The sequence below is a fragment of the Cebus imitator genome, unplaced genomic scaffold (genome assembly GCF_001604975.1).
Source record: "Cebus imitator isolate Cc_AM_T3 unplaced genomic scaffold, Cebus_imitator-1.0 Scaffold226, whole genome shotgun sequence".
Classification (NCBI taxonomy): Eukaryota; Metazoa; Chordata; class Mammalia; order Primates; family Cebidae; genus Cebus; species Cebus imitator.
In genome coordinates, this window is record NW_016107541.1 from 3,157,836 (window position 1) to 3,185,366 (window position 27,531).

Genomic DNA, 27,531 nt, shown 5'->3' on the forward strand with positions numbered 1-27,531 from the left:
CAGGTTGGAAAATGCAGCAGTAGAACTGGGCCGACTGCTGGCATGTATGTAACAGGCTCCAGGCCAAAGAAGCGGGGAGAGATAGACACCGGGAAGCAGCAACCTGGCAGCAAAACCTAGAAAGTTTCTTAACTGTGTTCTCTTCCCTGAAACGTCTCCTGGGGGGCAAGAAGGAGGAATTCCCATCCTCCTCTCTGTCTAATTTTTGGAGCTCTTCACCATTCTAGACCTGCTCGCCCCACAGGACTTTGGCTTACAGTCCGGTTTCAGGCCCCCTGAAGACCAACCCCTGCAATGTGAGCATAGGCGGTCCTATTTGGTGCTGAGAGACAGGGTCTAGGGCGTAGAGTTGGATTTCCGCACAGTGAAAGTAGGACTGAAGTCTGGTCTTTAAGGATTTCCTCCTTTTCATGATATGGCCCTCTGTCACTGACACTGTTATCACTGACAATGATGACAGCTCTTCAAGAGGAATGGGTTTCAGACTTAAAGTGTTACCATCCTGGGAACAGGACTTAGACACCTGTGAGGCCCCAATCATTGACCTAGATGGTTGACAATTGGAGGACCTGGCTGTTCTCTAACTCTTGGGGTCCTACTTTCACCTGAATGATTGATGGTTCAATCAATCAAATGTGTGAAAATGACAGTGGAGCTTCCTGTTCTTTAAAAGTTGGTGGTAGAGCCGGGCGCAGTGGTGCGTGCCTGTAGTCCCAGCTACTTGGGAGGCTGAGGTGGGAGGATCGCTTGAGCCCAGGAGTTCTGGGCTGTAGTGCGCTATGCCGATCGGGTGTCCGCACTAAGTTCAGCATCAATATAGTGACCTCCCGGGAGCAGGGGACCACCAAGTTGCCTAAGGAGCGGTCCTGAACCAGTCCAGGTCGGAAACGGAGCAGGTGAAAACTCCAGTGCCGATCAGTAATGGGATTACACCTGTGAATAGCCACTACACTCCCACTTGGGCAACATAGCGAGACCCTGTCTCTAAAAAAAAAAAAATAAAAGTTGGTGGTAGAAATCATCGCTGTCATATTGATCTTAGCTTTGCCACCTACTAGCTATGTGATTTAAGTAAGTTATTTTACCACACTAAGTCTTGGTTTACTTATCTGTAAAATAGCAATGATGAAAATGTCTACCAGGTAGGTTTGTTGGATCTAGCACATAGTAAGTGTTCAATAAATGTGAGGAAGAGGAGGAGGAGGAGGAGGAGGAGGAGGATAGTGGTGATAGGGATGGTGGTGATGGTTATGATCATGATGGTGGTGGTGCTGATGGTGTTGACAAATGATGGTGGTGGTAACGATGGTGATAACAGCAATAATGGTGATGACGGTGGTAACGATGGTGACAGTGATGATGATGATAATGGTAATGATGATCATGATGGTAATTACGGTAATGGTGATCATGATGGCGATGATGGTGGAGATGATGGTAATTGTGGTAATGGTGATGATGATGGTAATTATAGCAATGGTTATGACAATGATGGCAATGATGGTGATGATGGTGCTGGTGATGTTGGTGGTGATGATGGTTAGTTGTGGTAATGGTGATCATGATGGTGATGGTGGTGGAGATGATGGTAATTGTGGTAATGGTGATGGCAATGATGGTGGTGATGATGGTAATTACAGTAATGGTGATGATGGTGGTGGAGATGATGGTAATTGTAATGGTGGAGATGACGGTAATTACGGTAATGGTAATGACAATGATGGCGACGATGGTGATGATGGTGCTGGTGATGGTGGTGATGATGATGGTAATTATAGTAATGGTGATGATGATGGCGATGATGGTGGAGATGATGGTAATTGTGGTAATGGTGATGATGATGGTGATGATGGTGGAGATGATGCTAATTGTGGTAATGGTGATGATGATGGTTATGATGGTGGAGATGATGGTAATTGTAATGGTGATGATGGTAATTATGGTAATGGTGATGACAATGATGGAGATGATGGTGATGATGGTGCTGGTGATGGTGGTGATGATGGTGTTGCAGATCTTGATGATGGTGATTTAGGAACAAAATCTCCTTTAGTGGGAAATCTGTCTACTTCAACACTTTTGTGATTAATGAAAGAAATAACTCTGACTAAATTTATATGGTTTAAACAAAGCATTAATTAATAAATGCCCATTTGTCATTGTCTTATTATGTTCAGGTTATTAACCTGTCCTTGAAGAAAATGCTGGTTTAGTAATCTAATGCTCTTTCTTAGACACTGCAATAGTGTTGCATCTGAAAAGTAAAAACTCTTTTGCTTTTGTTATTGTTTCCTAGGATAACTTTCTTTGGGATCCTTTTGCTATGCTAAGAGCATCTATGAAGATAGCTGAATAATTATTAGGTAAAAAAAATAGTATTAAGGCAGGAAAAATCCTTTAGCTGTGAAACTAAACAATAAATATATGAAGTCCTTAGCATCATCTTAGGGCTGTTAAATATATGTGATGTGACATTACAAATAAATTCGAGATGATTTCCTTAGTATGCATGACGGAAACGTGATTGATAATGACCTCAAACGCTGTTTCGTCGATGTTGTTTTTATGCAGGTATTAATTCTGGCTGCGGCTGTTTTGTTTGGAGCTGCTTTGTACTCCAGTCTGTCTTCTTAGGCACAGCCTCGTCTGTGATGGGGCAAGTCTCAGGATGTGGGTTTCCTGTGTTAGTCACTGGTCCCTTTGGGTGAGGATGGAGGCCTCATTGCTATATAGAAGGTAGGGAATTTTGTGATAAAGCTCTCATCTTTTGAAAAGTTTTGTTTCATCCACTGCTCTGAAATTTGTCTTTTATATACGTGTGACGTAATCTAGTTGCACATGTTGCAGCTAAAAGTGGAACCAACTAATTGAACATTTTCAGAGTCTGACGGAAATGGTGGGTGCCAGCATTCCTAGTCCATCATCCAGCTAATTTGAAGGTTTGGGTAAGTGCCAGGGGTAAGAAACGACCACTTTATCCTAGAGCTCACATGCAGCCTTCACTCCTTCTGTGGCAGCAACAGGGACTTGCTGAGGGGCTGTGATAGGTAGCGACAGCAGACAGGGACGCAGGACAAGGCCAGAGTCCCTGCCCTGAAGATCGTTACCTACACGAGTTTCTTTTCGTGCTGCTCTTCTGTGGAGACGCGCATTTCCCTCTCAGCTCTTCATCCCTTTGCCATGCACACTGATAACTGGGAGGTTAATCAGCTTGAGGTACACAGGGTTCCTTTGGGAAGGCAGGCGGCAATTGTTTGCAAAGAGGTTTCTAGACCTCTTTTTGAGAATATTTAAATAGCCGAGCCAAAAGCCAGTGTGAATGGCTCAGTGTGACCTTCCTGCCCCAGGTGAGTGTGCCTGGAAGCCACTGAGGACACTGATCTTGGCTCCTCTTGTATCAGTGAGTGAGAACAACCATTATGCTGTAGAGTCACTGAAGGCTCTCCCTGAAGGCAAAGATTTGCTTTATCTAAAATTTTCCATTGCGTCCAGGAGCAAATCTGCATCACAGCAATTTACTATTTTCTGCTCCAGGAAGTGGAAAACACAAAGAAGCCTGAGCTACTTTTGCTGCCTCCACGAAACGTGCTGTCATCACTGAAATGCATCGTTTTTCTCGTTTGTTTTTTGTTTTTTTCAGGATTCCAGGTTGAAGGACATTTGCTTTTGATTATTTAACTGCATTATTATAGACTTTTGGCGGCATCTCTGGCCTCCAGCCACGAGCAACCTCCAGACACTGTCAAATGTCCTGGGGAGGGGGCAACATCACCCCCAGGTGAAAATCATTGCCCTAGAAATAATGAGGATCATTATCAGTCCTCTAAACACATTCCTTGTTCTCAATACGTCCCTATTTAAAGAATAACACAAGTGGGTGTCTGGTGATTTGCACAGGAAACTGAGTCCTTATGCTACAAAATGTTGGAGTCTTTCTTTTAAGTGACCCCTTGGTAGTGCAGAATGGCGAAGCTGAAATGTAATCAAAAGCTCATTCCAGCCTTCTGGGTAGAGTTCCAAATCCTCCAGATTATATTAGTTCATTACAGCAGACCATGCTGAGGCTTTTCCAGTTGACAAATTAGGTTTTTTTGAAAGCATGGCAGTTGGATTTATAATAATATTTAGGATTAAAGGGGAGGATGAGGGAAAATAATTTTCTCTTGTCACGAATGCCCTTAATTGAATTTCAGGAACTGTGTCTGGAAGAGCAAGGTGAATGCTAGACAGAAGGTTGTGAAGATGTGCAGACAGGTCAAAGTAAAAACACATCCAAGACTCTCTAAAGACCCAGAGAAAAATCAGGCGCAGTGAACACTTACATTGGCTAATTTTATGTGTCAACTCTCCTGGGTCATGATGCCCAGATACGTGGCTAAGCATGATTCTCAATGTTTCCGTAGGTGTTTTGGGATGAGATTAGCATTTAAATCTGGGGACTTTTTGAGTCAAGCAGATTGTCCTCCATAATGCGGGTGGGCCACATCCAAACAGTTGAAGGTCTGAGTAGAAGAGAAGACTGACCTTCCCCGGGCAAGAGGGAGCTCTGCCAGCAGATGCCATCGGACTTGAACAGCATCAGTTCTTCCTGGGTCTCCAGCATGCTGCCGTCCCTGCAGATATCGGATTTGCCAGGCTCGATAATCTCATGAGCCAATTCCTTAAAATAAGTCTCTTCCTATATGTGTGTGTGTATGCACGGATAAACATGTGCATGTGTGCGCACGCGCGCGCACACACACACACACACACACACACGCACACCCTATTGGTTCTATTTCTCTGGAGGATGTGGCTAATATAACTGTGATGAGGATCTCTCAAAGCCTCATGATTCGCCACCACCACCCACTCCCTCCCTCCCCGTTCTTCAGGCACATATGGCTGCAGGCGCCTCCTAGGAGGGTTATGAAATGCGTTTTTTGTTTTGTTTTTGCTTTTATACTGCAGAGGCCAGCAGGATGCCAAGTCTTGGGGAAAAAGTTTACTTTTGGGTTTGTAAAAAGAAGCATTTAACCAGCACAGCAGCTGTGAAGACAAGAAAAGCTGCAGAACAGTGGAACAGCACGGGCTGCTGAGGCAGAGGCAGGCGCCTCTACAATAACCAGTGAATTACAAACTCGCTGCATCTGGCCGTATCTCCCCGGGGCTCTGCTCTCTCGCCCCCAATCCCTGCCGTTTCTCAGGCTGCCTGCGTGGCGCTCATCCAGGCCTGGCGGTGCCCTCTGCTTGGCTGGTGGTCATTCCACAATCTCCTTGGCCAGCTTCCTGTCCAAGCCTGGGCATGTCGCACACTGTAGCTTCACTTCCTGATACACGCACGGGGGTTCACCTGGTGCCCATACCTAGTAAGTGGCAGGCAGCACCTGAACCTGAGCTCTGCCTCAGCTTCTGGGTTCTGAGGTCCTGGCACTAGCTCCATCAGTGGCTGGTTCTAGTTTGAGGAACTGGAGTGAAGGAGGTTCTTGAAATGGTGTTGAGTCAGCAGAACTCCAGAACACATTTGAATAGGGTCCCTGTTCTCTTTCCTCCCTGGACCCAGGAAGGAAAAGTCCCAGGGATTCTCTCCCTCCACGAGGGGCCTGTTGAGAGAGGGAGTGGCCCCAGAGACCTGCCTCTGGGTCAGGGCAGGGCAACAGGGATGTCCCAGAGGCACACTGTCGGTGTGGGGAGGGGCTGCTTGCTTCTCGGTGATGGTAGGGAGAGCTCAGGGCTTGTGGTCCATGGGCAGCAGCTGAATGAGTCAGGGGCACTGGATGCTCCTTTTGAGAACCCCTCCTGCCTTGGATCATTCCAATAACACTTGTAAACGTTATGAAGGAATTTCTCAGTGAAAACATTCAAGAGGCTTGTGCTGGGGCCAGGTGAGCCCAGACTGCGGTGGGCGGCATGTGGGAGCCAGAGGCACATACACGCCGCTGACCTCACAGGTGGCCCTTGGAGGGCCCTTAGAACCCAGGACCTTCCGGCCCTTCCTGGCCCCGCCAACCCTCACCTGGGGCCTGGCTTCTCTCCACCTCCTCATTGCTCCTGAACACAATCTTGATTGTCATTGATCCAACCATCCCTTTCTGGAATCTTTTCTTCGTGCCAACTGCAAAACTCTGTACCTCTCTAGCACCCTTTGTCTCTGCTGGGACCCTTGTTCTCGTGATCCCAGTCACGCCTCTCATTTACTGGGCGTCTGTATTAACCAGGAGGTTAGCCTTTGTAACTTCTTTCCATGCTCACAAAATTCTGAGAATGCGGAGGCTCCATCGGGCAGGTGGAGACTGGGGTCCAGAGAGAGGAGTCTCTCGTTCCAGTAGGGCTGAGGTTTGAGCCTGGGCAGGGGTGACTCCAGAGCCTGGGCTTGCCCCAGTGCAGTGCCATCCCCGCTCGCCCTTCCTCAAGCCTGTCCTTCAGCTCCTAGCACTAGGTGCTCAAGGCCCTGTCTTCCCGGCTCTGCACAGCAGAGGACAGCTTGTCCCCCAACTGTCGTCCCTAATCCAGGGGCAGCAGCTAAGCAGAGTTTCTCGCTCCCCGTGGGGGTTTTAAGTCGGCATTTGTCCTCCTCACAAGTCTCCTTTCTCCATGTTTTGTGCTTTCTGCTTAAGCTCACCCTTTCCTGGTCCTGACAACTATCATCTAATCACCCCCGGATGCGCTGCTTCCCGGAGGAGTTCAGCACCGGGTTCATAGTCCCTGGGGTCTCAGCTCCACACTGACCCTTCCAGGCCTTCTCAGTTCCTTCACTTTCCTCAAATGGCTCCTTGCCATCCTGACTAGCTCCCTTGAGTTTCTCTGTCAGTCTCTCTTGCCTACCTTAGACCCCCGAGCTGCCCTCTCCACGGTATCTGTCCCTTCTGGGCTGGCGGGTGATAAGGTTTGTTTGATAATTGAGCCTTTACAGTGACACTGCCTGTGTTCAAGTCCCAAGTCTTCCAAGCCTCAGTTTCCTCATCTTGTAAACGGGTATGATGATATGGAGACCCACCTCCTGGGGTAGGTGGTGCACGTCCATGGCTCAGCACAGTAACGCATGCCTGGCACAGGGGCACCTGGTGTGAGTCAGCCATCCCCGTCCCCTGGGCTGGGCCTGGGCTTGGTGATTCTGGGCACTGTGAGAAGCACTCTTGGTCCTCCCGACCATGGCCGTGCTCTGGCTCCAATGCTGATCCCCATGCTTCACTGCAGGCAGCCTCTTCCTCTTCCAAGCTCCCCTGGTCATGGCTAGAGAAAGTCCTAACACTGGATGCATCAGTTGCACTACAGATCCACGCCCCTCTGTCTCAGCTCAGTCTTTCCGGGCTCAGCAGCCTTTCGAATCATCTGTGAGTGGCCTCACGCCTCCGGTATCCCGATCTTCACAGAGCCCTACTCTGCAGACAATTTCTCACGGGTTTGCTGAGAAGGCTGACTAGGCATCTGCAGTGGGCGCTCTCTGCTGTGCTCTTCCCAACCTCAGTGTGACTTTCCCGCATCCACACTGACTTCTGTCCCTCTCACCACCCTTCAAGGGTGACCTTCCTGCTCTGGCTTATGAACTCACCCTCCCTGCCACCCAGAACCTCTGGTGTCCATGAACATTGTGCAGCTGTTCCTTTCTCATGCCTTCAGTCACTCCGGGGCCTTTCCCCACAAGCATGTTCAAGCCTGCCTTTAGCTCTGGCTAAAAACAACCTTTCTTCTTCAAACCTACCTTCCCCTCCCAGTGAGGGTCTTACCTAAGCTTCCTGTTCTAGGCAATCGTTTCTATTCCCAATTTTGTACAATCTGGCTTCCATCTCTCCACTTACCAGAGGCCCCTGCTTTAGGGCCTCAGGGTGACGGAATCCAGGCACCAGAGGCCCCTGCTTTAGGGCCTTGGGGTGACGGAATCCAGGCACCTGCCTGCCGCTCCCTGTGTCCCATCTGCCAGAGCTCCCCGGCACTCATGACCTCGCGTGTGCCGGTGAGCCTCTCCAACCCTCCCTCACCCGGCACCTCTGCACTCACACCTTTGGTGTGTTTCCCAAGGGTCACGTCTCCACGGCCTCTGCGTCACCGACTCCTGGCCTCTATCAGCAGCTCCATGCAGATGGATCCCAGATGGCTCTCCAGCCCTGGCATCCCTCCAAGCTTCAGTCTCACCTTGTCAAAGCCCTGCACAGCAGCTCTGCTTGGAGGCCATGTGGGCGCACTGGACTCTGCCTGCAGTAGTTTCTTGATTCCCACAGTAATTCCTCCTCCATTCATGCTGGCTTTTCTTAACACCTTCGCCAACTTCCTGGCCATCCAGCCTTGAAACCGCAGCATGCTCTTGCCCCCACTGGCCCCCCTGCACTTCACATCAAACCACAGTCTGTGTTTTCTGTTATTTAGTCCCAAGACCATGGTGGGGTGAGGCGTGATGTGCTGTGGGATCATAATGACCTGGATTCAAGCCTCAGCTCTGCCATTTGCTAACAGTGACTTTTAAAGGAAACATCTTCATTGAGATATATTTCCCATACCACACAATTCATCTAAAGTGTACCATTCAATGGCTTTTAAAAAGCATGTTCGTGGGTATGTGCAAGCACTCACACGGTTGATTTTAGAATCTTTCATCACTTCAACAAGAGACTCTGTGTCCTTTGGCCATCGCCTTTGTACCCCCTGCCCCCGCCAGCCCTAAGCAAGCAGTGTCTCTCTAGATTTCTCTGTTCTGGACATCTCCTATGAATGGCATCATAATGTGATCTTTGGTGACTGGCTTCTTTCACTTAGCATCATGTTTTCAAAGTTCATCCATGTTGTAGTGTGTATCAGTCCTTCATTCCTTTTTCTGGCTGAATAGTACTCCACTGTGGCTCTACATTTTGTTCATCCATTCTCCAGTGGATGAACTTCTGTGTTGTTTCTTCCTTTTGGCTATTGTGAATAATGCTGCCGTATCATTTGTTTACAAGTTTTTGCACGGACATATTTCAATTTTCTTGGGTGTATATACCTAGGAGTGGATTGTTGGGTCATATGATAACCCTATGTTTAATTGTTTGAGGAACACCCAACTGTTTTCCCAAGCAGCTGCACCATACACTCCCAACAGCACTGCACGAGTTCCAATTTCTCTGCATCCCTGTCAACACCCTTGTGTCACTGACTGTGCTTCTAGCCAACTTGGTGAAGTGGTATTTCATTGTGGCTTTGACCTGCAGCTCCCTGGTGACTACAGACACTGAGCATCTTTTGTTGTGGTTACTGGCCATCTATCTTCCTTGCTAAAAGTGGCTTTGCACTGGACCCTGAACTTCAGTCGTTCCTCCTGTGAAGTGGTACAGCCACCATCCATGGAGCACAGTGGCAACACTGTGACTCTCTGGGCCGAGGACACATGTGACTGCTAGCGGCCCCTCAGTCAGTGGACCCAGGGCAGACAGCCTCCGCAGCCGGGGACCCCGGCCCTTCAGGTCTCTGCTTCCAGTCTTCTCTCTGTACTTGCTGCAGCCAGGCTTGGGCTGCTGCGTGGCCAGAGATGCTGAGTCATGAAACCTGCAGCAGGTGAAGGATGCTCCCAGCAAAGTGTTTGCAGAAAAGCGATGTACTAAATGAGCTGTTCTTCAAATGATGTGAGCTGGGAGTGAGGTTTCTGGCTTTTCAGCACACGGTTGATGTTCTTGGGTGAACAATGTTCCCCCAAAAGATACGTTGAAGTCCTAAATCCCAGTGCCTGTGAATGTGATCTTATTTGGAAACAGTCTCTGCAGAGGTAGCTGTGAAGACGAGTCATATTGGAATAGGTGGACCCTCATATAATGGCTGGTGTCCTCAGAAAACGAGGGAGAGTTGGACACAGATGCACAGACAGGGATGGCCATGTGACAGCAGAGTCAGAGACCAGAGTGACTTGGCTGCCCACAAGCCAAGGAACACCAAGGATGGCCACAGCCGCCAGGAGCTGGGAGAGGCCAGGAAGGACCCTCCCACTGAGCCTGCGGAGGGAGCGTGGTTGGGCCAATACGATTTCAAACCTCCCCAGAACTGCCAGACAATACATTCCAGCTGTATGAAGCCACCCAGTTTGTGGCTTAATTTGTGACTTTGTTAAGGCAGCCATGGAAAACTGGCACAGGACAGTGATGTTGAGAATGATGTGGAGAGCCTGGGGGTGGCTCTGTTCCATGCTTGTTGGATATTTGGCATTTCTGGCCACCGCCACGTATCAGAGAATGGACTCTCTGCTCAATGATAGAAAACGAGTAAGGGCCTGGTTCCTGTCCTCAGCTTAGCGTGGGAGACAGGAGGCAGGAATACGAGCAGCAGCTTCAGGGGCAACACTAGGCCAGGCCAGGGTTGTTGGCGGTGTAGGCTCCAGCCACACCCAAGCTTGGCCTGGCGCTCCCTGACGAATAAGGCCCTGGCTGAGAAAACCTCGGGCCCCTCCCATTCAAATTCCAACTTGATTCTGGACCGCCCGGGTAACAGTTGTGATTATTTTCTCATCAGGGTTACAGGAGACCTTCTGATTACGGCAAACATCTTGTACATCAGAGGCTGTTCACTGTCACCCCTGGGCTTACTATTAATCATTCTCTCTTACATCTGTTCCCAAAGGGCCTGCCTGGCACAGGCCAGCTGCTGGGTCCAGGTAATGCGTTTTAATCAATGGTATTAAACTTTTCCATTTTATGACATTTTAACTAGATAATTAGACTCGAGTAAGCAGGTGTCCAAGAGTTTGACTTTTGTGTCTGAAAATAAGTTTCGATAATATCCATCATGTACGCGTGTTTGTATTTCTATTGAAACCATCTGACAACCCTGGTAAAATGTAAAAGGGAATCTCTGATCTATAAGAACAAAGCTGGAGAGAAATGCAGGAGCTTTATTAGAAACAATTAATATTCTTCAAGTTAACAATTGATAAGCTCATTTAGGCAAATAATTTGGATGTAATGATCTAAAGCCCACAGATGCATGCCAGATCCAGCTAACAGTACATAAAGAAACGCACCTCTGGAAAGAACAGCCCTCCCTTCCGCTGAACCCTGAGAAGCACTAAGGACGCTTCTGGATTTCTGCAGCGGCAGGGGCAGGGGTCTGCAGGGGCTGACCTGGTGCTGTGGGAGTGTGGCATCCCTCCTGGGTGCTGGCTCCAAAAGGCCTGCTGGGGTGTTCCACAGCAGTGCTGCCAACCAAGCCTGGGTCTCTAAAAGCCACCCTCAGTATATGCCAACTGATGAGGAAATAGGTGGCAACAGGGCCTTGAAGTGTATGCACCGGCTTCCCTTAAGAAGATGAAATGGGAAACCAAACACTGCCTTTCAAGTGTGAGGCCATGGCATGCTCCCTCACGGAGGAGGGGCCGCTGGGTCTGACCAGGTCTGCCTCTGCCCTCACCAGCTGGCAGACGTGAACTGGAGAATGGTACCAGAAAGGCTGCTGGTTGGCCATGGCCCACGGCTCACGGCACAGTTGCTGACCTGCAGCAGATCCGCTGAGGGTGAGCAGGACAGTCGGGCCCTCTACAAGCACTGGAGTTTTGTCTAAGTGAGCCCTCTTGCCTTTCGGAGATGCTATGCTACCAGCCAGTGAGCAGACTAGGACACCTCTAGACAGGAAATTCGTCTAAAAATCGGAGGACCACCTGACGTGCCCAAGTGACGGTGGGCCAGGCAGCTGTGCACACGGGCGGGAGGCATTTGGGGCAGTTAGACTCACCAGTGAATAGGTTTTTCTAGCACAAATGGAATGTGGTATTCCATGTCCCTAGGGAGACAAAGGGCAGGTTTTTTAACTAGTCTTTCCAAGCTTCTGACTCTCTGGCTCACGTGTTCCAGAATGAGCTAGAAGTCTATTCTTCGACCCTGGGCTGTGGGCACTTCCAGAACTCTGAAGTGGCTCAGGAGGTGATTCCTGAAAGGCCAGCCTTGCTTCAACTCCTGGTGGAGCCCGTCTGGCCTGAGGCGATGCTGGGCCTGCCACGCTGAGACCCCATTCCAGAAGGCCTCCCTCGGAGCCACCTGCCTCCAGCCTCATTTTTTGGCATGCTGCCTTCTGGAATTGAGGGGCTATCTCTAAGACGTATGCTTTTGGCTTTTCTAGTGTGTGCCTCATCAGCCTGCACAGGATCCCCCATCTCAAGGGAGAGAAATTCGGTGTTGTTGTTCCCTGCCTCTAAGGGCCTGACGGGCCACCCAGACGAATTCCCTTATTTCTTCCTCACCTGTAGGTGTTGAGATTTTATTGCCCTAATACTAAAAACCATGCAATGTATGAGCTTTTCTCTTAACCTTAATCTGATCCTCTCAAATTTGTGCCTTCTTGTTTTGAAGACCACAGACAGGGCTGTCAGGTGACTGCTGAAATAGAACTAAAGCTACAGTTTTCCTCAGATCTTGGCAAGTTCTGCTAATGGCACCTCTGGGGGCACAATAATCCTCAAATGACATCCAACCAGACTCCCCGTAAACAAGGTTTGGGCTGGAGCCGTCTCTAGCTTCAAATATGGAAATATAAGGCAAAGGACAGAGCACCTCATTTTGCCTTAGATTTCCCAGCAGAGTGGGATTTGGGAGAAAGTGCTGGTTCTCTCTGTCGGGAAAATGCCAGGTGCAGCAGAGCTGGGGCCGCGGGGGAGGCTGGTGGGGTCCAGGCTCACTTGCGTGGCTGCTGGATGTGCTGGGTTCTCGGGGAAGGATGCTTGTCCATGGAGGCATGCGGCTTCTGGTGAGCCACCTGTGCAGCCGCCGGGGGGAAGTCTTTGTCACCCTGTCAAGATACACGGAAAGCACAGGCTGATCAACAGGAAGCATGGGGTTCATGCATGAGGAGGGCCCAGGCCAGCATCCCCGCAGGAAGCACAGGGTTCGTGCATGAGGAAGGCCCAGGCCAGCGTCCCCGCAGGAAGCATGGGGTTCATGGGTGAAGAAGCTCCAGGCCAGCGCCCACCAGCAACCCTGCAGGGAGCATGGGTTTTGTGCATGAGGAAGCCCCAGGCCAGTGCCCACCAGCGTCCTTGCAGGATGGGTAGGGACTGTGAATGAGTAAAGGTAGAAGCCTGTCTCCTGGGGTGGTGGGGGTCCTCTGCCATCAGAACCAGGGAATGGCAGCTGGCACTGAGTCCCACATACCGGCAGGGCAGCAAGAACACTCACTGGCTCTGTCCCATGCCATGAAACACAGAAACACGCACCTCTCTTAGAACTGACTTGGGTTCTGGGGGCTTTCTTCTGCTAGATCTGTACTTGAAACTATTTGAATTGGGAGAAGGACAGAACCAAATCCAGGATCTTAAATTCGGATGTCCAGGCCTGGGGCACTGGCCGGGAAGGAAATGCACAGGGCGGCTGTGAGACACAGCCAGTTTCTGCCTGCCCAGTCTCAGGAGGGACCCGCTATTTTCCAGAGGGACCAATGGGCTTCTGTGCCAACGTGGGTGTGACCAGGGTGGGCCCCGCATGGGCAGGCTGGAGCCATACTTCTCTGGCTGGCAGGTTGGCTGGCTATGGTTACAGCTCCACCACCAGTGGGCTGTCCCCAACACTGGCACTTTCTTCAGGCATCCTCTGATAAGTTCATCATCTCAGTGAACATCCTGAGAGCAGTGGCCCTGTGGACAGCAATACTGTGGGGCTCACTGGTGGCAGGTCTGCACTCAAGTCACATCTTTGGGTCTCACCAGAGGGCAGCTCTGGAAAGGTAAGGGATGTGACCCAAGCCATGAGTCCGGCCTGGGGTCTGCAAGAGCACCCTTCGGGGAAATATGGCAATGAAGAGGGCCATGGCCACAGATGAGAGGAGCAGTGCTGCTGGGTTACTCTAGGTAGAGTTTAACAAAAGCAGAAGGAACCCAGAGACCCCATGCTGCCATGCAAAGGCCTCAAGCCCACTCCAGACACCCCAAGACTTACCCGGGCAATGACCCCAGAGATGAACACAGTTGGTTTAGGGGGACTGGAAAACAAGAAGGGAAAAGCAGATTTCACAAAACAGCCTACGAAAGGAGACACTGTGGAAGACAATGTGCACGTGGATGAGCCAGGCTTGCGGGCGTGGAGGCGGGGTGGGGGTGAAGCTCTTCCTCTGTGTTATTTGTTGCAATGACCACACTACTGGGCTCAGGAGCTTCCTTCTCCTGAGGTTAGTTCGGCCCCAAGTACGAGAAAGAGGCTACAGTCAACTGCAAGTGAATTGCCTACAAGCAGAGTGTGTGTGTGTGTGTGTGTGTGTGTGTGTGTGTGTGTGTGTGTGTTAAAAGACAGGGTCTCTGTCACAGGCTGGAGTTCAGTGGCACAATCTTATCTCACAGCAGCCTCTACCTCCCGGACTCAAGTGATCCTTCTGCCTCCGTCTCCCAAGTAGCTGAGACAACAGGCATGCATCACCATACCTGGCTAATTTTTTAATTTTTGTAGAGACAGGGTCTTGCTGTGTTGCTCAGGCTAGTCTCAAACTCTTGGCTCAAGCCATCCTTCCACCTTGGCCTCCCAACGTGCTAGGATTACAGGCACGAGCCACCGTACCCAGCCTATTTTTGTTTGTTGGTTAAATGAACACATTTTAACTATGGGCAAGCCCGACTATTTTGATTTAATGAGATTGTGAAACAGGCGCTTCCCTGAAGCAGGGCAGAAGTAGCTGTACATGGTGTGGAGTTGGAGACGCTCTCACTGCCTCGTCAACCCTGGGCTTCCCCTTCCAGCATCCTCACAGGGGAGATTCCGGAGCCAACACAAACCTCCTGGCTCCATCAATCCTCAAGCATTACAAATATAAGGTCCTTGGGAAACCTGTCACTTCTTGACATGTTAACTCACACTGAGCTCATCCACACTGGAGAATTGAGGAAATGCACATAGAACCAAAGCAATACAGCTCAGTGCGAAAATCGCTGGCAGGTCTACCACCTGCAAACACGAGTTGCTAACATGGGGCTCTCCCTCCAGGCTTTCCTTCTATGCATAGATGTATGTGCTTGTCTTCTTATTAATTTTTTTCTTACAAAAATGGTCATCTGCCTTTTGAACTAAGAGTATGGAAAGCATCTCTCCATGTTCTTATATACTCTTCAGCACATTTATTTTTGATAGCTACATGTGCCATAATTTAAAAACATCAGGACACAGTTTGAGGTGGTGAACAAGGTGTGTTTACTTCCAAAATGCCTCCACCGAGAGGTACGGACACCCAAGAGCAGGAGTGAACAAGGTCAGCCCAGTGGGGACACTCACGGAGGTGGGTGGAGAGGAAGCATCTCCCTCTTGGCTCAGTTTTGCTTAAGGCCAGGCCTGCTGGGCAGACGGGGTGGAATTTATCCCCTGGGCTCCCCAGCCTGCCTCTTCCTAGCTTGGCTTCTCCTCTGCTGCTGGTGGTCTTTTTAAGAAATCCACTTGTCTTAGCTTTGCTTTGCTGCAGGCAAAACTCCCAGCATTCAGGAAGTTTGCTGACTATTTACTTCCCCAAAGAGTTTACCAGAAACACCTGAAATTCCCCCAGGTAATTTCTGTCACTTCACGAGATTAAGAAACTTCAAGTTTTACTAAGCAGCACAGAGATGCACAGAGATGCACCACACGTTACCTGGGTTTTAGTTAGTGTTTGTTGTGTGGTTAGTCAGGTTGGATTTTTTCCCCTTCCTTTACATATATGATTTAGCTATAGGATTAATAGCTGGCCAGAGATGAGTAAATTCAACTCAAGTTTAAGCCCCTGCCCCATGTGGTTTAACTGAATTCATTTGGATTCTTAAAGCACATCCTGTTGTGATGCCTGACACCACCCACAGGTGAGAACCTCCAGGGATTCACGGCCAAGGGGTTTGCCTCCAAAGCTTGGAAAGTGTGGTCTGAATTCTAACATTTTACAAAAGATTTGGAAAGGAATACAGAAATGGTAGCACAAAGTTTCTTAAAGTCCTTTGGAATGTTCTTTTAAACATCTAGGAACAGCCTGAAGCAGGGATGGCTCCACTCTGGTAACAAATCACATAGTATCATCTTCCAACAAAGCACAGTCGTCTTTCCGTATCAGGAGCACACAGTGGTTTACATCGTAACCTATGTCGAGGCTCTGAAAGGCAGAACTACAGGAGATCCCCCTACTCCAGAAGCCTGATAAAAATGTCACCCACAGAGAGTCAATCTATTAAGAACAGATGCATAATGAAGGGAATTAGCTCCCCCACAGAAGGAAGTCCTAAAAGGTGGCTGAGGAAGCTTGAATAATTATATGCACATATAGATAAATATCCTCCCCTCTACACACACACACACACACCTTGTTTTATGGCATCTGCTCTATTGCATTTCACAGGTAGCGTGTTTCTTTAGGAATTGAAGGCTTGTGGCAACTGTGTATATGCAAGTCTATGGACACCCATCTTCATTATTATTATATCTGTTATGGTGATGCGAAGTCACTGATCTTTGATGCTGCTACTGTAATTGTTTTGGGGCACCATGAGGCGTGCCCATATAAGATGCTAAACTTAATCATTAGTTGTTATATGTGTTCTGACAGTTCTACTGACCAGCCATTCCCTGTCTCTCACCTTCTCTTCAGGTCTCCCTATTCCCTGAGGCACAGCAATATTGAAATTAGGGCAATCAGCAACTCTACAATGGCCTATAAGTGTTTAAATGAAAGAAGAGTCGCATGTCTCTCACTTTCAATCAAAAGCTAGAAATGACTAAGTTTGATGAGGAAGACATGTCGGAAGCTCAGGCTGGCTTCTTGCACCAAACAGCCAAGTTGTGAATGCAGAGGAAGAGTTCTTGGAAGAAATTAAAAATTCTACTCCAGTGAGCACTGGAGTGAGTGACAAGTAAGTAAAAGAGCATTATGGTTAATATGGAGAAACTCTGAGTGGTCTGATAGAAGACCAAACAAGCCACAACATTCCCTTAAGCCAAAGTCTAATCAACAGCAAGGACCTAACTCTCTTTAGTTTTATGAGGGCTAAGAGAGGTGAGGAGGCTGCAGAAGAAAAGCTGGAAACTAGCAGAGGTTGGTTCATAAGGTTTAAGGAAAGAAGCCATCTCCAGAACGTAGAAGTGCAAGGCGAAGCAGCAACTGTTGATGGAGAAGCTACAGCAAGTTCTCCAGAAGATCTAGCTAAGATCAAGATCTAGGTTAGTGGCTACACTAAGCAACAGATTTTCAATGTTGGCAAAACAGCCTTTTACTGGAAAAAGATGTCATCCAGGATTTTCACAGTTAGAGAGGAGAAGTCAATGACTGGTTTCAAAGCCTCCAAGGTCAGGCTGACTCTTATTAGGGACTAATGCAGCTGATGACTTTAATTTGAAGCCAATGCTCATTTGCCATTCCAAACATCCTAGGGCCCTTAGGAATTATGTAACATCTACTCCATCTGTGCTCTATAAATGAAATGACAGAGGCTGGATGACTATACATTAATTTACAGCAAAGTTTACTGATTATTTTAAGCCCACTGTTGAGACCTACTGCTCAGAAAAAGAAGATTGCTTTCAAAATATTACTGCTCATTTATAAGGCTCCTGGTCACCCAACACCAAGTATACAAGGAGATTAACGTTGTTTTCATATCTGTTAAGACAACACTCATTCTGCAACCCATGGATCGAGGAGCAATTTAGACTTTCCAGTATTAGAATTTACAAAATAAGTAATTCCACTGGGTGGATTTGGGCAAAAACCTTCTGGAAAGAATTCACCATTATAGATACCACTAAGGACGTTCAAGATTCATGGCAGGAGGTCAACGTATCAATATTAACAGGAGTTTGGAAGAAGCTGATTCCAACCCTCATGGGTGATTTTGAAGGGGTTCAAGACTTCACTGGAGGAAGTAACTGCAGATGTGAAAGTAGCAAGAGAACTAGGATTAGAAGTGGAGCCTGAAGACAGAACCGAATGGCTGCAATCTCGTGATCAAATTCCTTAGGGATGAGGAATTGATTCTCAAGGATAAGCAAAGAAAGTAGTTTCTTGAGCTGGAATCTACACCTGGTGAAGATGCTGTAAACACTGTTGAAATAACAACAAAGGATATAGAATATTACATAAACTTAGTTGATAAAGCAGTGGCAGGGTTTGAGATGATTGACTCCATTTTTGAAAGAAGTTCTACCATGGGTAAACTCTATCAAGAAGCATCATATACTGCAGAGAAATCGTTCCTGAAAGGAAGAGTTGATCTATGTGGCAAACTTCATAGTTGTCTTTTTTTTTTTTTTTTGAGAGAGAGGCTCTCACTCTGTTGCCCAAGCTGGAGTGCAGTGGTATAATCTCTGCTCACTGCAAACTCCACCTCTCAGGTTCAAGCAATTCTCATGCCTTAGCCTCCAGGGTAGCTGGGATTACAGACACACACCATCACGCCTGGCTAATTTTTGTATTTTTAGTAGAGATGGGGTTTCGCCTTGTTTGCCAGGCTGGTCTTGACCTCCTGGCCTCAAGTGATCCACCTGCCTTGACCTCCCGAGGTGCTGGGATTGCAGGCATAAGCCACCACACCTGGTCTGTTGTCATTATTTTAAGAAACTGCCACAGCCATTCCAATCTTCAGCAACCACCACCCCAATCAGCCAGTACCCATCAACACTGAGGCAAGACCGTCCACCAGTAAAAAGATTAGAACTCACTGAAGGCTCAGATGATCATTAACATTTTTTAACAATACAAAAATTTGGGGCTGGGTGCAGTGGCTCACGCCTGTAATCCCAGCACTCTGGGAGTCCGAGGCGGGTGGATCACGAGGTCAAGAGCTCGAGACCATCCTGGTCAACATGGTGAAACCCCATCTCTACTAAAAATACAAAAAATTAGCTGGGCATGGTGACGCGTGCCTGTAGTCCCAGCTACTCAGGAGGCTGAGACAGGAGAATTGCCTGAACCCAGGAGGCGGAGGTTGCGGTGAGCCGAGATCATGCCATTGCACTCCAGCCTGGGTAACAAGAGCAAAACTCCGTCTCAAAAAAACAAAAAACAAAAAAAACCAAACAATACAAAAATTTTAAATTAAGGTATTCACATTGGCTTTTTTTTTTTTTTTTTTAGACATAATGCTACTGTACACTTAGTAGGCCGGAGTGGAGTGTAAACATAACTTTTATATGAATTGGGAAACCAAAAAGTTTGTGGGACTCGCTTTATCAGAATATTTGCTTTATTACGGTGGTCTGGAACAGACCCTGCAATATCTCTGAGGTCTGCCTGTACATATTCATTATTGAAAAGCAGACAAGCAAAAAAGATTAAAATCGCTTGTAATTCTGTATTACTGCATGTGTATCTTTACAAAGATTGATGCACGCAGAGAACTACCACCCATCACAACAGCTCACTGGCCATGGAAGCTATCGGGGCTAAAGGAGATCCCAGCAATGAGGGTCTACGCTGTGAGTAGGCTGCCCTTTGCAGAGGTGGAGTGAACTCCAGGACACAGAGGCGCTGTCCAGCAGCAGGGCACCAGCCTGGAGAGGCCTCCGTGTTGGGTGCTCCTGACAGGCTCCTTAGTTGAGCCCAGCCCCCCTCAGTAGCAGCTACCAGACGAGGCTCTTGGGGACCTGGCTACCCAGAGTCTGTCTCCAGCACTGCTCCCTGTGTGCATTGAGGACTGCTGTCTGGACCCCAGGGGCCTGCCACAATCCTGCCCTTCCTCCCTGCCCTCAGCGGTGCTCGGAGGTGACATTCACATGCCAGCTATCTCCATTGCCCCATGTCCTCTGGGTGTCTCCTGCACTGATCACAAGAGGGTGGGGTTCTTTGCCTCGAGTATGTCCCAGGGGAAATGTGTGTGAACGGTGATGATATGAGGTCATGACAGCTCTGCTCTAGCATGAATCCTGGAATACACACAAGGAAGCAGAGGCCTAGAAGCCAGCCTTGGATTCCCAGGGCATGCTGGTTCCTTTCCTAAACCCACATTTAGCACCTCACTCCCAAGCGGACCGCTCAAGGACACTGTCCCATTGCAACTGCAGAATGACTGTGGAGACCCTGGGGGCTAAAGGAGACCCCAGCAGTGGGAACAACTGCCCCCCTAGTCCCAGCTCATTCCAGGAGTGTCCAGGGCCGTAGCTGCAGGCTGCAGATTCTCAGTCCACGGGAGGCATTCACAGATGGGGCTGTCCTTGTGAAAGCCCTCATCTCACAGAGATCGCTCCTTTCTGGGGAGTCATTACTGAATCTGCTAAGCTTTAGTGGCTTGCTGGATTCTTGTCAAGAGGGCAGAGTATGTCAATGGAACGCATGCTGGGCTCAGCCTGAGAAATGTGCCTCTGCCAACCATGGGTGGTGGGGGGTAAGGTTAGGCCCCCTGGCACGGCGATGAGCCAGGTGCTGGTGTGCTCTGTGCCACATCCTATACAGAGTGGCTAGTCATTCTGCGGATGTGTGCTGGTGACTTGGCTGAGTGACTGTGAGCCTGAGGGCCTGGCGGGGCAGTCAAAGGGACTCAGGGCGGAAAGGCCGTGAACTTGCCCCTGTGCACACCCTGAGGCTGACTCTCAGCTGAGGAGCAGAGACAGGGAATGTGACTCAGTGGCGAGCTTAGGTCAGAGCAGTCTTTTGGGGCACAGCCAAAACTGTGTGCATTCTACCCGGTTACCTTTGGGAAGAGCAACATGAAGACCTCAGAGACTTCTTCCTGTCTGCTGCTCTCCAGTGCCTCCATCTGTTTGGGACCGGTAAGAAATAAGGCCCTGTGTATCCAGCACTTCCATAGGTGAGGTCCTTGCTTTAAGAGTGCACTTTTTACACAATATTCAAGAATTGTGTTGTGTGAGAAAGTCTTATTGAGCCGCAAGAGGCAACTTGGCGGGAAGTGAGAGGACACCAGACAGAGGGTCTCCTTTATCTCCTGTCAGCTCCAAGGAAACATTCTTCCTAAAGACAGAGTCCAAGATCTCCCTCCCTTCTAACTTTGCTTTGGAACTCCAGCCAGCTCAGCAACTAATTACGAAAACATTATTCACCATTTTAGCCATTTTTAAGTTCAGTGGCGTTAAGTATACTCATAATATTATGCTCTCATCACCTTTATCTATTTCTAGAACTTTTTCATCATTCCTAACAGAAAGCCTGTCCCTGGTAAGCACGCACTCCCATTCTCTCCTCCTCCCAGCCCCAGCCATCACCATTCCACCCTCTGTCTCCACGGGCTTATCTACCCCAGGGACCTCACGTAAGCGGAATCGTTTGGTACTTGTCTTTTTGTGTCTGGCTTATTCCTTCTAGCATAATATCGTCAAGGTTCATTTATGTTGCAGCATGTGTGAGAATTCCGTTTTGAGGCTGAATAACATCCCACTGTAAGGACAGACCACATTCTTATCCATTCATCTGCTAACGGCCACCTGGACTGCTGTGAATAGTGCAGCTATAGATGCAAGGGGGTAACTATCTGCTCGATTTTCTGCTTTCAGTGATTTTGGGTATAACTCAGAAGTGGAATTGCTGGGTTATATGGTAATTCTGTGTTTAACTTTTTGAGGAATCACCAACCTGTTTTCCACAGTGGCTGTACCATTTCAGATTTCCACCAGCAATGCACATGGGTTCCTATTTCTCCATATCCCTGCCAACACTTGTTTTCTGGTTTATTTTGTTCTTTCTCTAATCTAATGGGTGAGAAGGGATATCTTACTGTCATTTAGATTTAGCAACTAATTTTAAGAATAAGCTTTTCTGCTGCAAAATTAGTAAATATCACTCTGTATTGATCATTCATTAAAGGTCTTTATGAACCAAAAGTCCCTTCCATAAGTTTTCCTCCTCTAAAACTGAAAGGCCATAATTGGCTCTAAGGACATATGGCAGCTGCCCGTGAAAAGATGGCAAAAGGCAGGCCTCTTCCAAAATGTCTAACAACGATACATATTTTTTTCTTTCTTGAGATGGAGCTTCGTTCTGTATCCCAGGAATGGAGTGCAGTGGCACAATCTCTGCTCACTGCAACCTCCACCTCCTAGGCTCAAGCTATTCTCCTGCCTCCACCTCCCAAGTAGCACAGGATTATAGGCATGCGCCACCACGCCCAGCTAATTTTTGTATTTTTAGTAGAGACGGGGTTTCGCCATGTTGGCCAGGCTGGTCTTGAACTCCTGACCTCAGGTGATCTGCCCGCCTCAGTCTCCCAAAGTGCTGGGATTACAGGTGTGAGCCATGCACCTGACCAGGCGATATGTATTTTCATGTAACTTGCCCCTTGACAGCGTATGTCGTGTTGCAGGTTTTCATCAAGTTTGGCGCAATCCTTTTTCCCAACTACAATTAAGAGTAACTTAAATTGGTAAATAATTTTTTGTTATATTTATTCAGTAAAAACACTTACTAAACTCTTTGAGAGATGGTAGCTTGAAAAAATTTCACAAATGAGAAACCTCAGCCGAGTCTGGGTGCAAGGCTATACACGCAAAAACACACCTATTTGAAATTCCATTAGGCTTCCACGCAAAGTCTAACCTACGTTTCTGAAGTCTATAAAGTATGATAGCTGCTTTGAGGATTTATTTAATCTGATGAAAATCATCCTGACAGATGCTGTTTTGAAGATGCAACATTATTTTCTCTCAGGAAACAGAGACAGTCAAAACTATCATCCCTGCCCTCCCCATATCCTCAGGCCTTTCCAGAAGTTAAAAACCACACTTATTTAAATTTAAAGGAACTGCGAGCCAGGCGGAATAGCCAGGATCAGAATCCAGGTAACACTTCCTATCCACTAGCGGTAACTGCTGCTTTTTCACACCCAGACTAAGCAGTCACCAGATGTTCATGCACGTGGGTCTCTACTGTCCATCTGGTAAGGACCATATCAGACTCTTAAAAGGACGCTTTGTCCTTAACAAAAGTTCACTATTATTTATTTCCTAAATTTTTTCTTTTTTTTTTTTTTTTTTTTTTCCCAGTTTTGTTTTCTTTTTTTTTTTTTTTTTTTTTTTTTTTTTTGAGACCGAGTTGCGTTCTTCTTGCCCAGGCTGTAGTGCAATGGCACAATCTCTGCTCACCACAACCTCTGCCTCCCGGGTTCAAGTGATTTTCCTGCCTCAGCCTCCCAAGTAGCTGGGATTACAGGCATGCACTAGCATGCCTGGCTAATTTTGTATTTTTAGTAGTAGAGATGAGGTTCTCCATGTTGGTCAGGATGGTCTCAAACTCTCGACCTCAGGTGATCTGCCCGCTTTGGCCTCCTAGAGTGCTGGGATTACAGGCGTAAGCCACTGCACCCGGCCTAAATTTTCTTAATGAAGAAGATTTATATCTTACTGGCACTCTGTGGAAGCTGCAGACAGGCAGAATAAACACTCAGTATTATGCCAGAAACACTCAGTTGGTGAGTGACCCTGTGGAATGCAGGTATCAACCAAGACTGAGTTTGATGGTCTCATTTTTAAGGGAAAGTGGAATGGGCTAAGCCCAAATTCATAGTTTTAAAACTTCCCTAAACTCTAAAACAGCAATTATTTAACTCAATATATTCAAATTACTGCCATCCCAACATGTAATTAATATAAAAACTGAGAAGACTTAGCATTATTTTGTGTTCTAAGGCTTTATACCCTCCCTTACCATCATGGGGCTCTGACAATGTGCTTTCTGCCCCAGACCTGAGGGGTGTAAAGCGAGGCACGCTGTGAGTCAGGGCTGGACAGGAGGTTCCCTCCCAGGCAGACGCTGCTGCAACCTACACCTTCATCCTTTCACAGATCGGAGCTTGAGGGCCCTCGGTGGGGGCGGCCAGGGTGTCTCTCAGGTGGCCCAGATTCTGCCTCCCTGCACTTGGTCCAGCGCCCATCCCTAGTCTCACGCCTCTTCCATAGGTAGGCCCTTCAGTACTGGAAGAAGGCTACCACAGGCCTCTGGGACATCCCTTTCCGAGGCTCAAAGCCATGATTTCAAATTCCTTCCCTCTCTCAGCTGTTCTCCCGACTGCATTCCAGCGTGGTTTCTATTTTGCCTAGAACTGTACATGACACCCCACATGTACCTACTCAGTCCCCACAGGGCACTGATATTGCTACAATATTTTCTCCAGGTCAGCCAGGAAATGAATCCAGGCTCCCCAAAAGGATTGATTGCTAATCATCTTCAAACAGGATTGCTACTGGTAGGCAACTTGTGGACAAACTAATTTGTATCTGTTGCCCTGCTCCAGCCTGGCTCACCATAGCCAGTTATGTGGGGTCCTTTCTCTTCTTCCCTTCACCCTGGGGGAGCTTCTGCATTCCTGGAAAAATGCAGTGCCCTTCTTCCCCCAGAATAGGATTCTGTGCAGCAGGGAGGGGTCCTATGTGCATCTGACTGGTCAGCCTCATCCTTCCCAAGCATCCTGGTAGAAATTAGAGTCAGTTTAAGTTACCACATAGACGCATTCTGGGATGGGGAGAAACATGTGTGGGTGCACACACACACACACACACACACACACACACACACACACGGTAGTCAGCAAGACTGGGAAGAATCTGGTCAAGTCCCTGATCCTACTGAAAGTAGTCAAAATGGCAGCAAAAGCATTATTGGAGAGTTATACGCAACAGAGTCATTTTCATGTTAGTTTTGACCTGGGTTCATGGAAGTCTACTCAAATGCTGTCCACAAATGCTGTCCACAAATGCTGTCTCCCCTTCATGTAAATGTACTCTATCAGTGGGATGCGTGTAGACATAGGGCAGGAGCACACGGCCTTTAACGAGCCATTGGTTCTCTATTTTCCCTAAAGGAGAGAAATGATCTCAGGTGATGAAAGCTACTGTTTACCCATCACCACTGTGCACTACGGGCCAGGTGCTGAATTAGGTGCTTCCCTTAGAATTGCTGTATCTAACTCTCTTAGTCCTGTGAGGCAGGAGCTGTCCATTTTACAGATTAGAATGGTAAATCAGAGAGACGGCTGGTCATTTGCCCGAGGGTTACACAGTGATAAGTGCTGGGAACCAGACTTGGAACAAGGGCCAAACAGGGTGTGTATCTTTGGCCCCAAGCCCAGTCCCCTCATTTTAAAGGGCTTAGCAGCCTCAAGGTTTAGCTTATCTCCTGTAAATGATTTAGAGACGCAGAGTTTTAAGGTAAGCACTCTAAATGTAACCTGAGAGTCCTTTATTCAACCAGACAGTACAATATATTCAAATCTACCTAAAGATTTACTTTCTGACTTGATAGTGGATTTTTTTTCCTGAAAAACGATCATTTATGTCTCTAGCATATAACTAGCACACAAAGCACTTCCACATAAATCATGAGCTCATCTGAGTTCCTTTGGCAGGTGATGTTCTATTTTATGGAGGAAGAAATGGTGCTTCAGAGAGGCTGGAACCTTGCCTGGGGGTCTGGGGACAGAACCCAGGAGGAAGCTCTTGGGTTGTGCTCTTCGGTTGGGTTGTCTGAGGTCTCCACCATCTCAGATGACTCTGTTCCTGGGTCTTGGGAACAAAATGCAGGGGAGGCTTCAAACCATCCATCAGATCCAGAGGCAGCTGACAGGCCCAGAGACGATTCGGAACTACAGACAGGAGGAAGCATGGCAAATGGACACCAGGAGTGTGGGCTCGGGTGTCGAACAGTCGGGGTTCAAATCCTGACTCTGCCAGGGACCAGCTGGCGAGCTGGTGTTTGACTTTTCTGAGGCTTAGTTTCCTCATCTGTAAAACTGGATAGCAACTGACCCTACCTCCTTAGGTGACTGTATGTATGTGTACACATACACATACGCGTGTGCGCACACACACACATACACACACAAAGCAGAACGCAACAGATCCTAAACGGGGTTGAAATAGAGTTTTGGAATTTGGCTGCCTGTGGGCCCTGTGCTTTCCTGAGGAGGGAAAGAGGCAAAGCGACTGCTTTTCCAGGGTAATGACCTTGTGAACTAGGGCGCTCCTCAAATCAAACCCTCTGTCAGTGCAGAAGAGGAGGCCCCTGGACCTCCCCCACTGTGTGCTGGTGAAAGGTAGTCACAGTGTGTGCTCAGCACGTGTGTAACAAGAGGACAGTGGGAGGACCGGGCACCCTCGATCAGCTCCTGCCCGCACAAAGTGAATGGGCCTGGGCACTGTTCTCGGGCACTGAGGAAGGGGGTGACTTAGAGCGCAGCTCAGTACACACACTCATTGCCCGGGAAAAGTGGTCTCCTGTCCACTCTCCTCAGGAAAGCACGGAGCCCGCAGGGCAGCCTGGAAGCAAATTCCAACGCTCTTGCTTTCACTCTGCTGAGAATCTCTAGCTTTGGGCTTCCAGATTTTACGGGAAATACATTCCCACCTGAGGTGACTTTTTAAACATTTCCTAGTAAGTCTATGGAAAACAAATCCTTTCCTGCCATTTGTAGTTCTTGAAATATCTTCTTGGCTTGGTCTTAATTTATTTGGGATATTAATTTTCTGGACACCAAAATAATAATTAGCACGGCGGTGAGCAGAGGGAAGCGTCTCCCACGACTGCACCCAGACATTTCTGGGTAACGTCATTCTTCAGTTTGACAGTCCCGGCTGTCTCCTCCCCCAGCCTGGCTTCAGCACTGAGAACATTCCCACAAGATGGCACTGGTGGGCCTCTCAGTCCACGAAGGCTCCAGCCAGCTCAGCCATCGCCAGGAGAACTGGAAGCTGGTTGGCCACTGTGGCCGAGGGCTGCTGGCACCTGGGGACGAGGGTGCCCCTGTTCCCCAGGAGTGGCTAATTGTCACGTGAGTTTGATAAAGATATATAAAACTCAGCTCCAGTGCTGTACATACAAATCTAAACCCAAGAGAAAATAACCCAGAACCTTATTCCTTCTAAATTCAGTATATGAAATTCATAACATTTTTCAAAAGAGCACAACCAGAGGTGCTTTTCTAGGGGAGAATGCTTGAGCTGGTGTCCATGCCGGTGTAACAGCACCTTCTTTGCAGTGAGATGGAATCATACGACTGGGATCAGAGTCTTCAAATCCCGCTGGGACAGCAATAGCTGCTCTGTCTCCTCCTCAGACCTGCTGCTTCCCAGGCACTGTGACTTCAGGACAAAACCTCAGCCCAATCTGTTCTTCTGGGTCTGGGCCAGGTCTGGGTCTGTGTGGGAAGGATGCTCTTGTTTGAGGGTTCTGAAATATTCCTCCTCTCCAGGTGGCATTCCACCCACAGATATTTGGTTAGTTGTTGATCCAGACATCAAAACTTCACAGAGATATATTTTTCTTAGTTAGGAAAGGCTAAAACCACAAGTTCTGAGTGTGTGGGGTGAACAGGGCTCATCAGTAGATGGCGTGTTCCACACGCTCCACATGTAGTGTGAGAGCCACAGACTGGCAGACTGGTTGAAAGAAACTGGAACCTTCATTTTCTTTGTAGACACGGCTCCAGAAAGCTCCTGTGTGCCCAGCACTCTTCCCATCCCAGACCATCTCAGCATCTGGCATGTGGCTCTTCCCTCCCCTCTTCCTGCTCTTGCTTATTCTACCTCTTTCCCTGGATGCAAAGAAGGGGAAATAATGACAGGAAGTGTTAATTACCCTTCTTACATCTTATGGATTTAATATGAAGTGATGGTCCTGGGCCAACAAGAGTCTCAAAATTCGTCACATATATAGAAGCGACCACATGTGAGGGGCATAGCC

General features: G+C 48.2%; 2 protein-coding genes across 2 annotated transcripts in view; one reads left to right on the forward strand and one right to left on the reverse strand.

The window, feature by feature from the left end:
- The window catches only part of ANKRD33B (ankyrin repeat domain 33B), a 107,366-nt gene extending 97,146 nt beyond the window's left edge, over nucleotides 1-10,220 (forward strand). The window contains exon 6 of the transcript XR_005195229.1: nucleotides 10,208-10,220. The gene's annotated coding sequence lies outside the window, so the exon portion shown is untranslated. The remainder of the gene's footprint in view (nucleotides 1-10,207) is intronic.
- A 588-nt stretch (nucleotides 10,221-10,808) lies between these two features.
- Nucleotides 10,809-27,531, reverse strand: part of LOC108281408 (death associated protein) — a 76,453-nt gene continuing 59,730 nt past the window's right edge. Inside the window, exons 3-4 of the mRNA XM_017496949.1 lie at nucleotides 13,857-13,899; nucleotides 10,809-12,714 (exon numbers count right to left, since the gene is read on the reverse strand). Of these exons, the coding sequence (XP_017352438.1) occupies nucleotides 12,601-12,714; nucleotides 13,857-13,899 (157 nt within the window). The 3' untranslated portion in view covers nucleotides 10,809-12,600. The remainder of the gene's footprint in view (nucleotides 12,715-13,856; nucleotides 13,900-27,531) is intronic.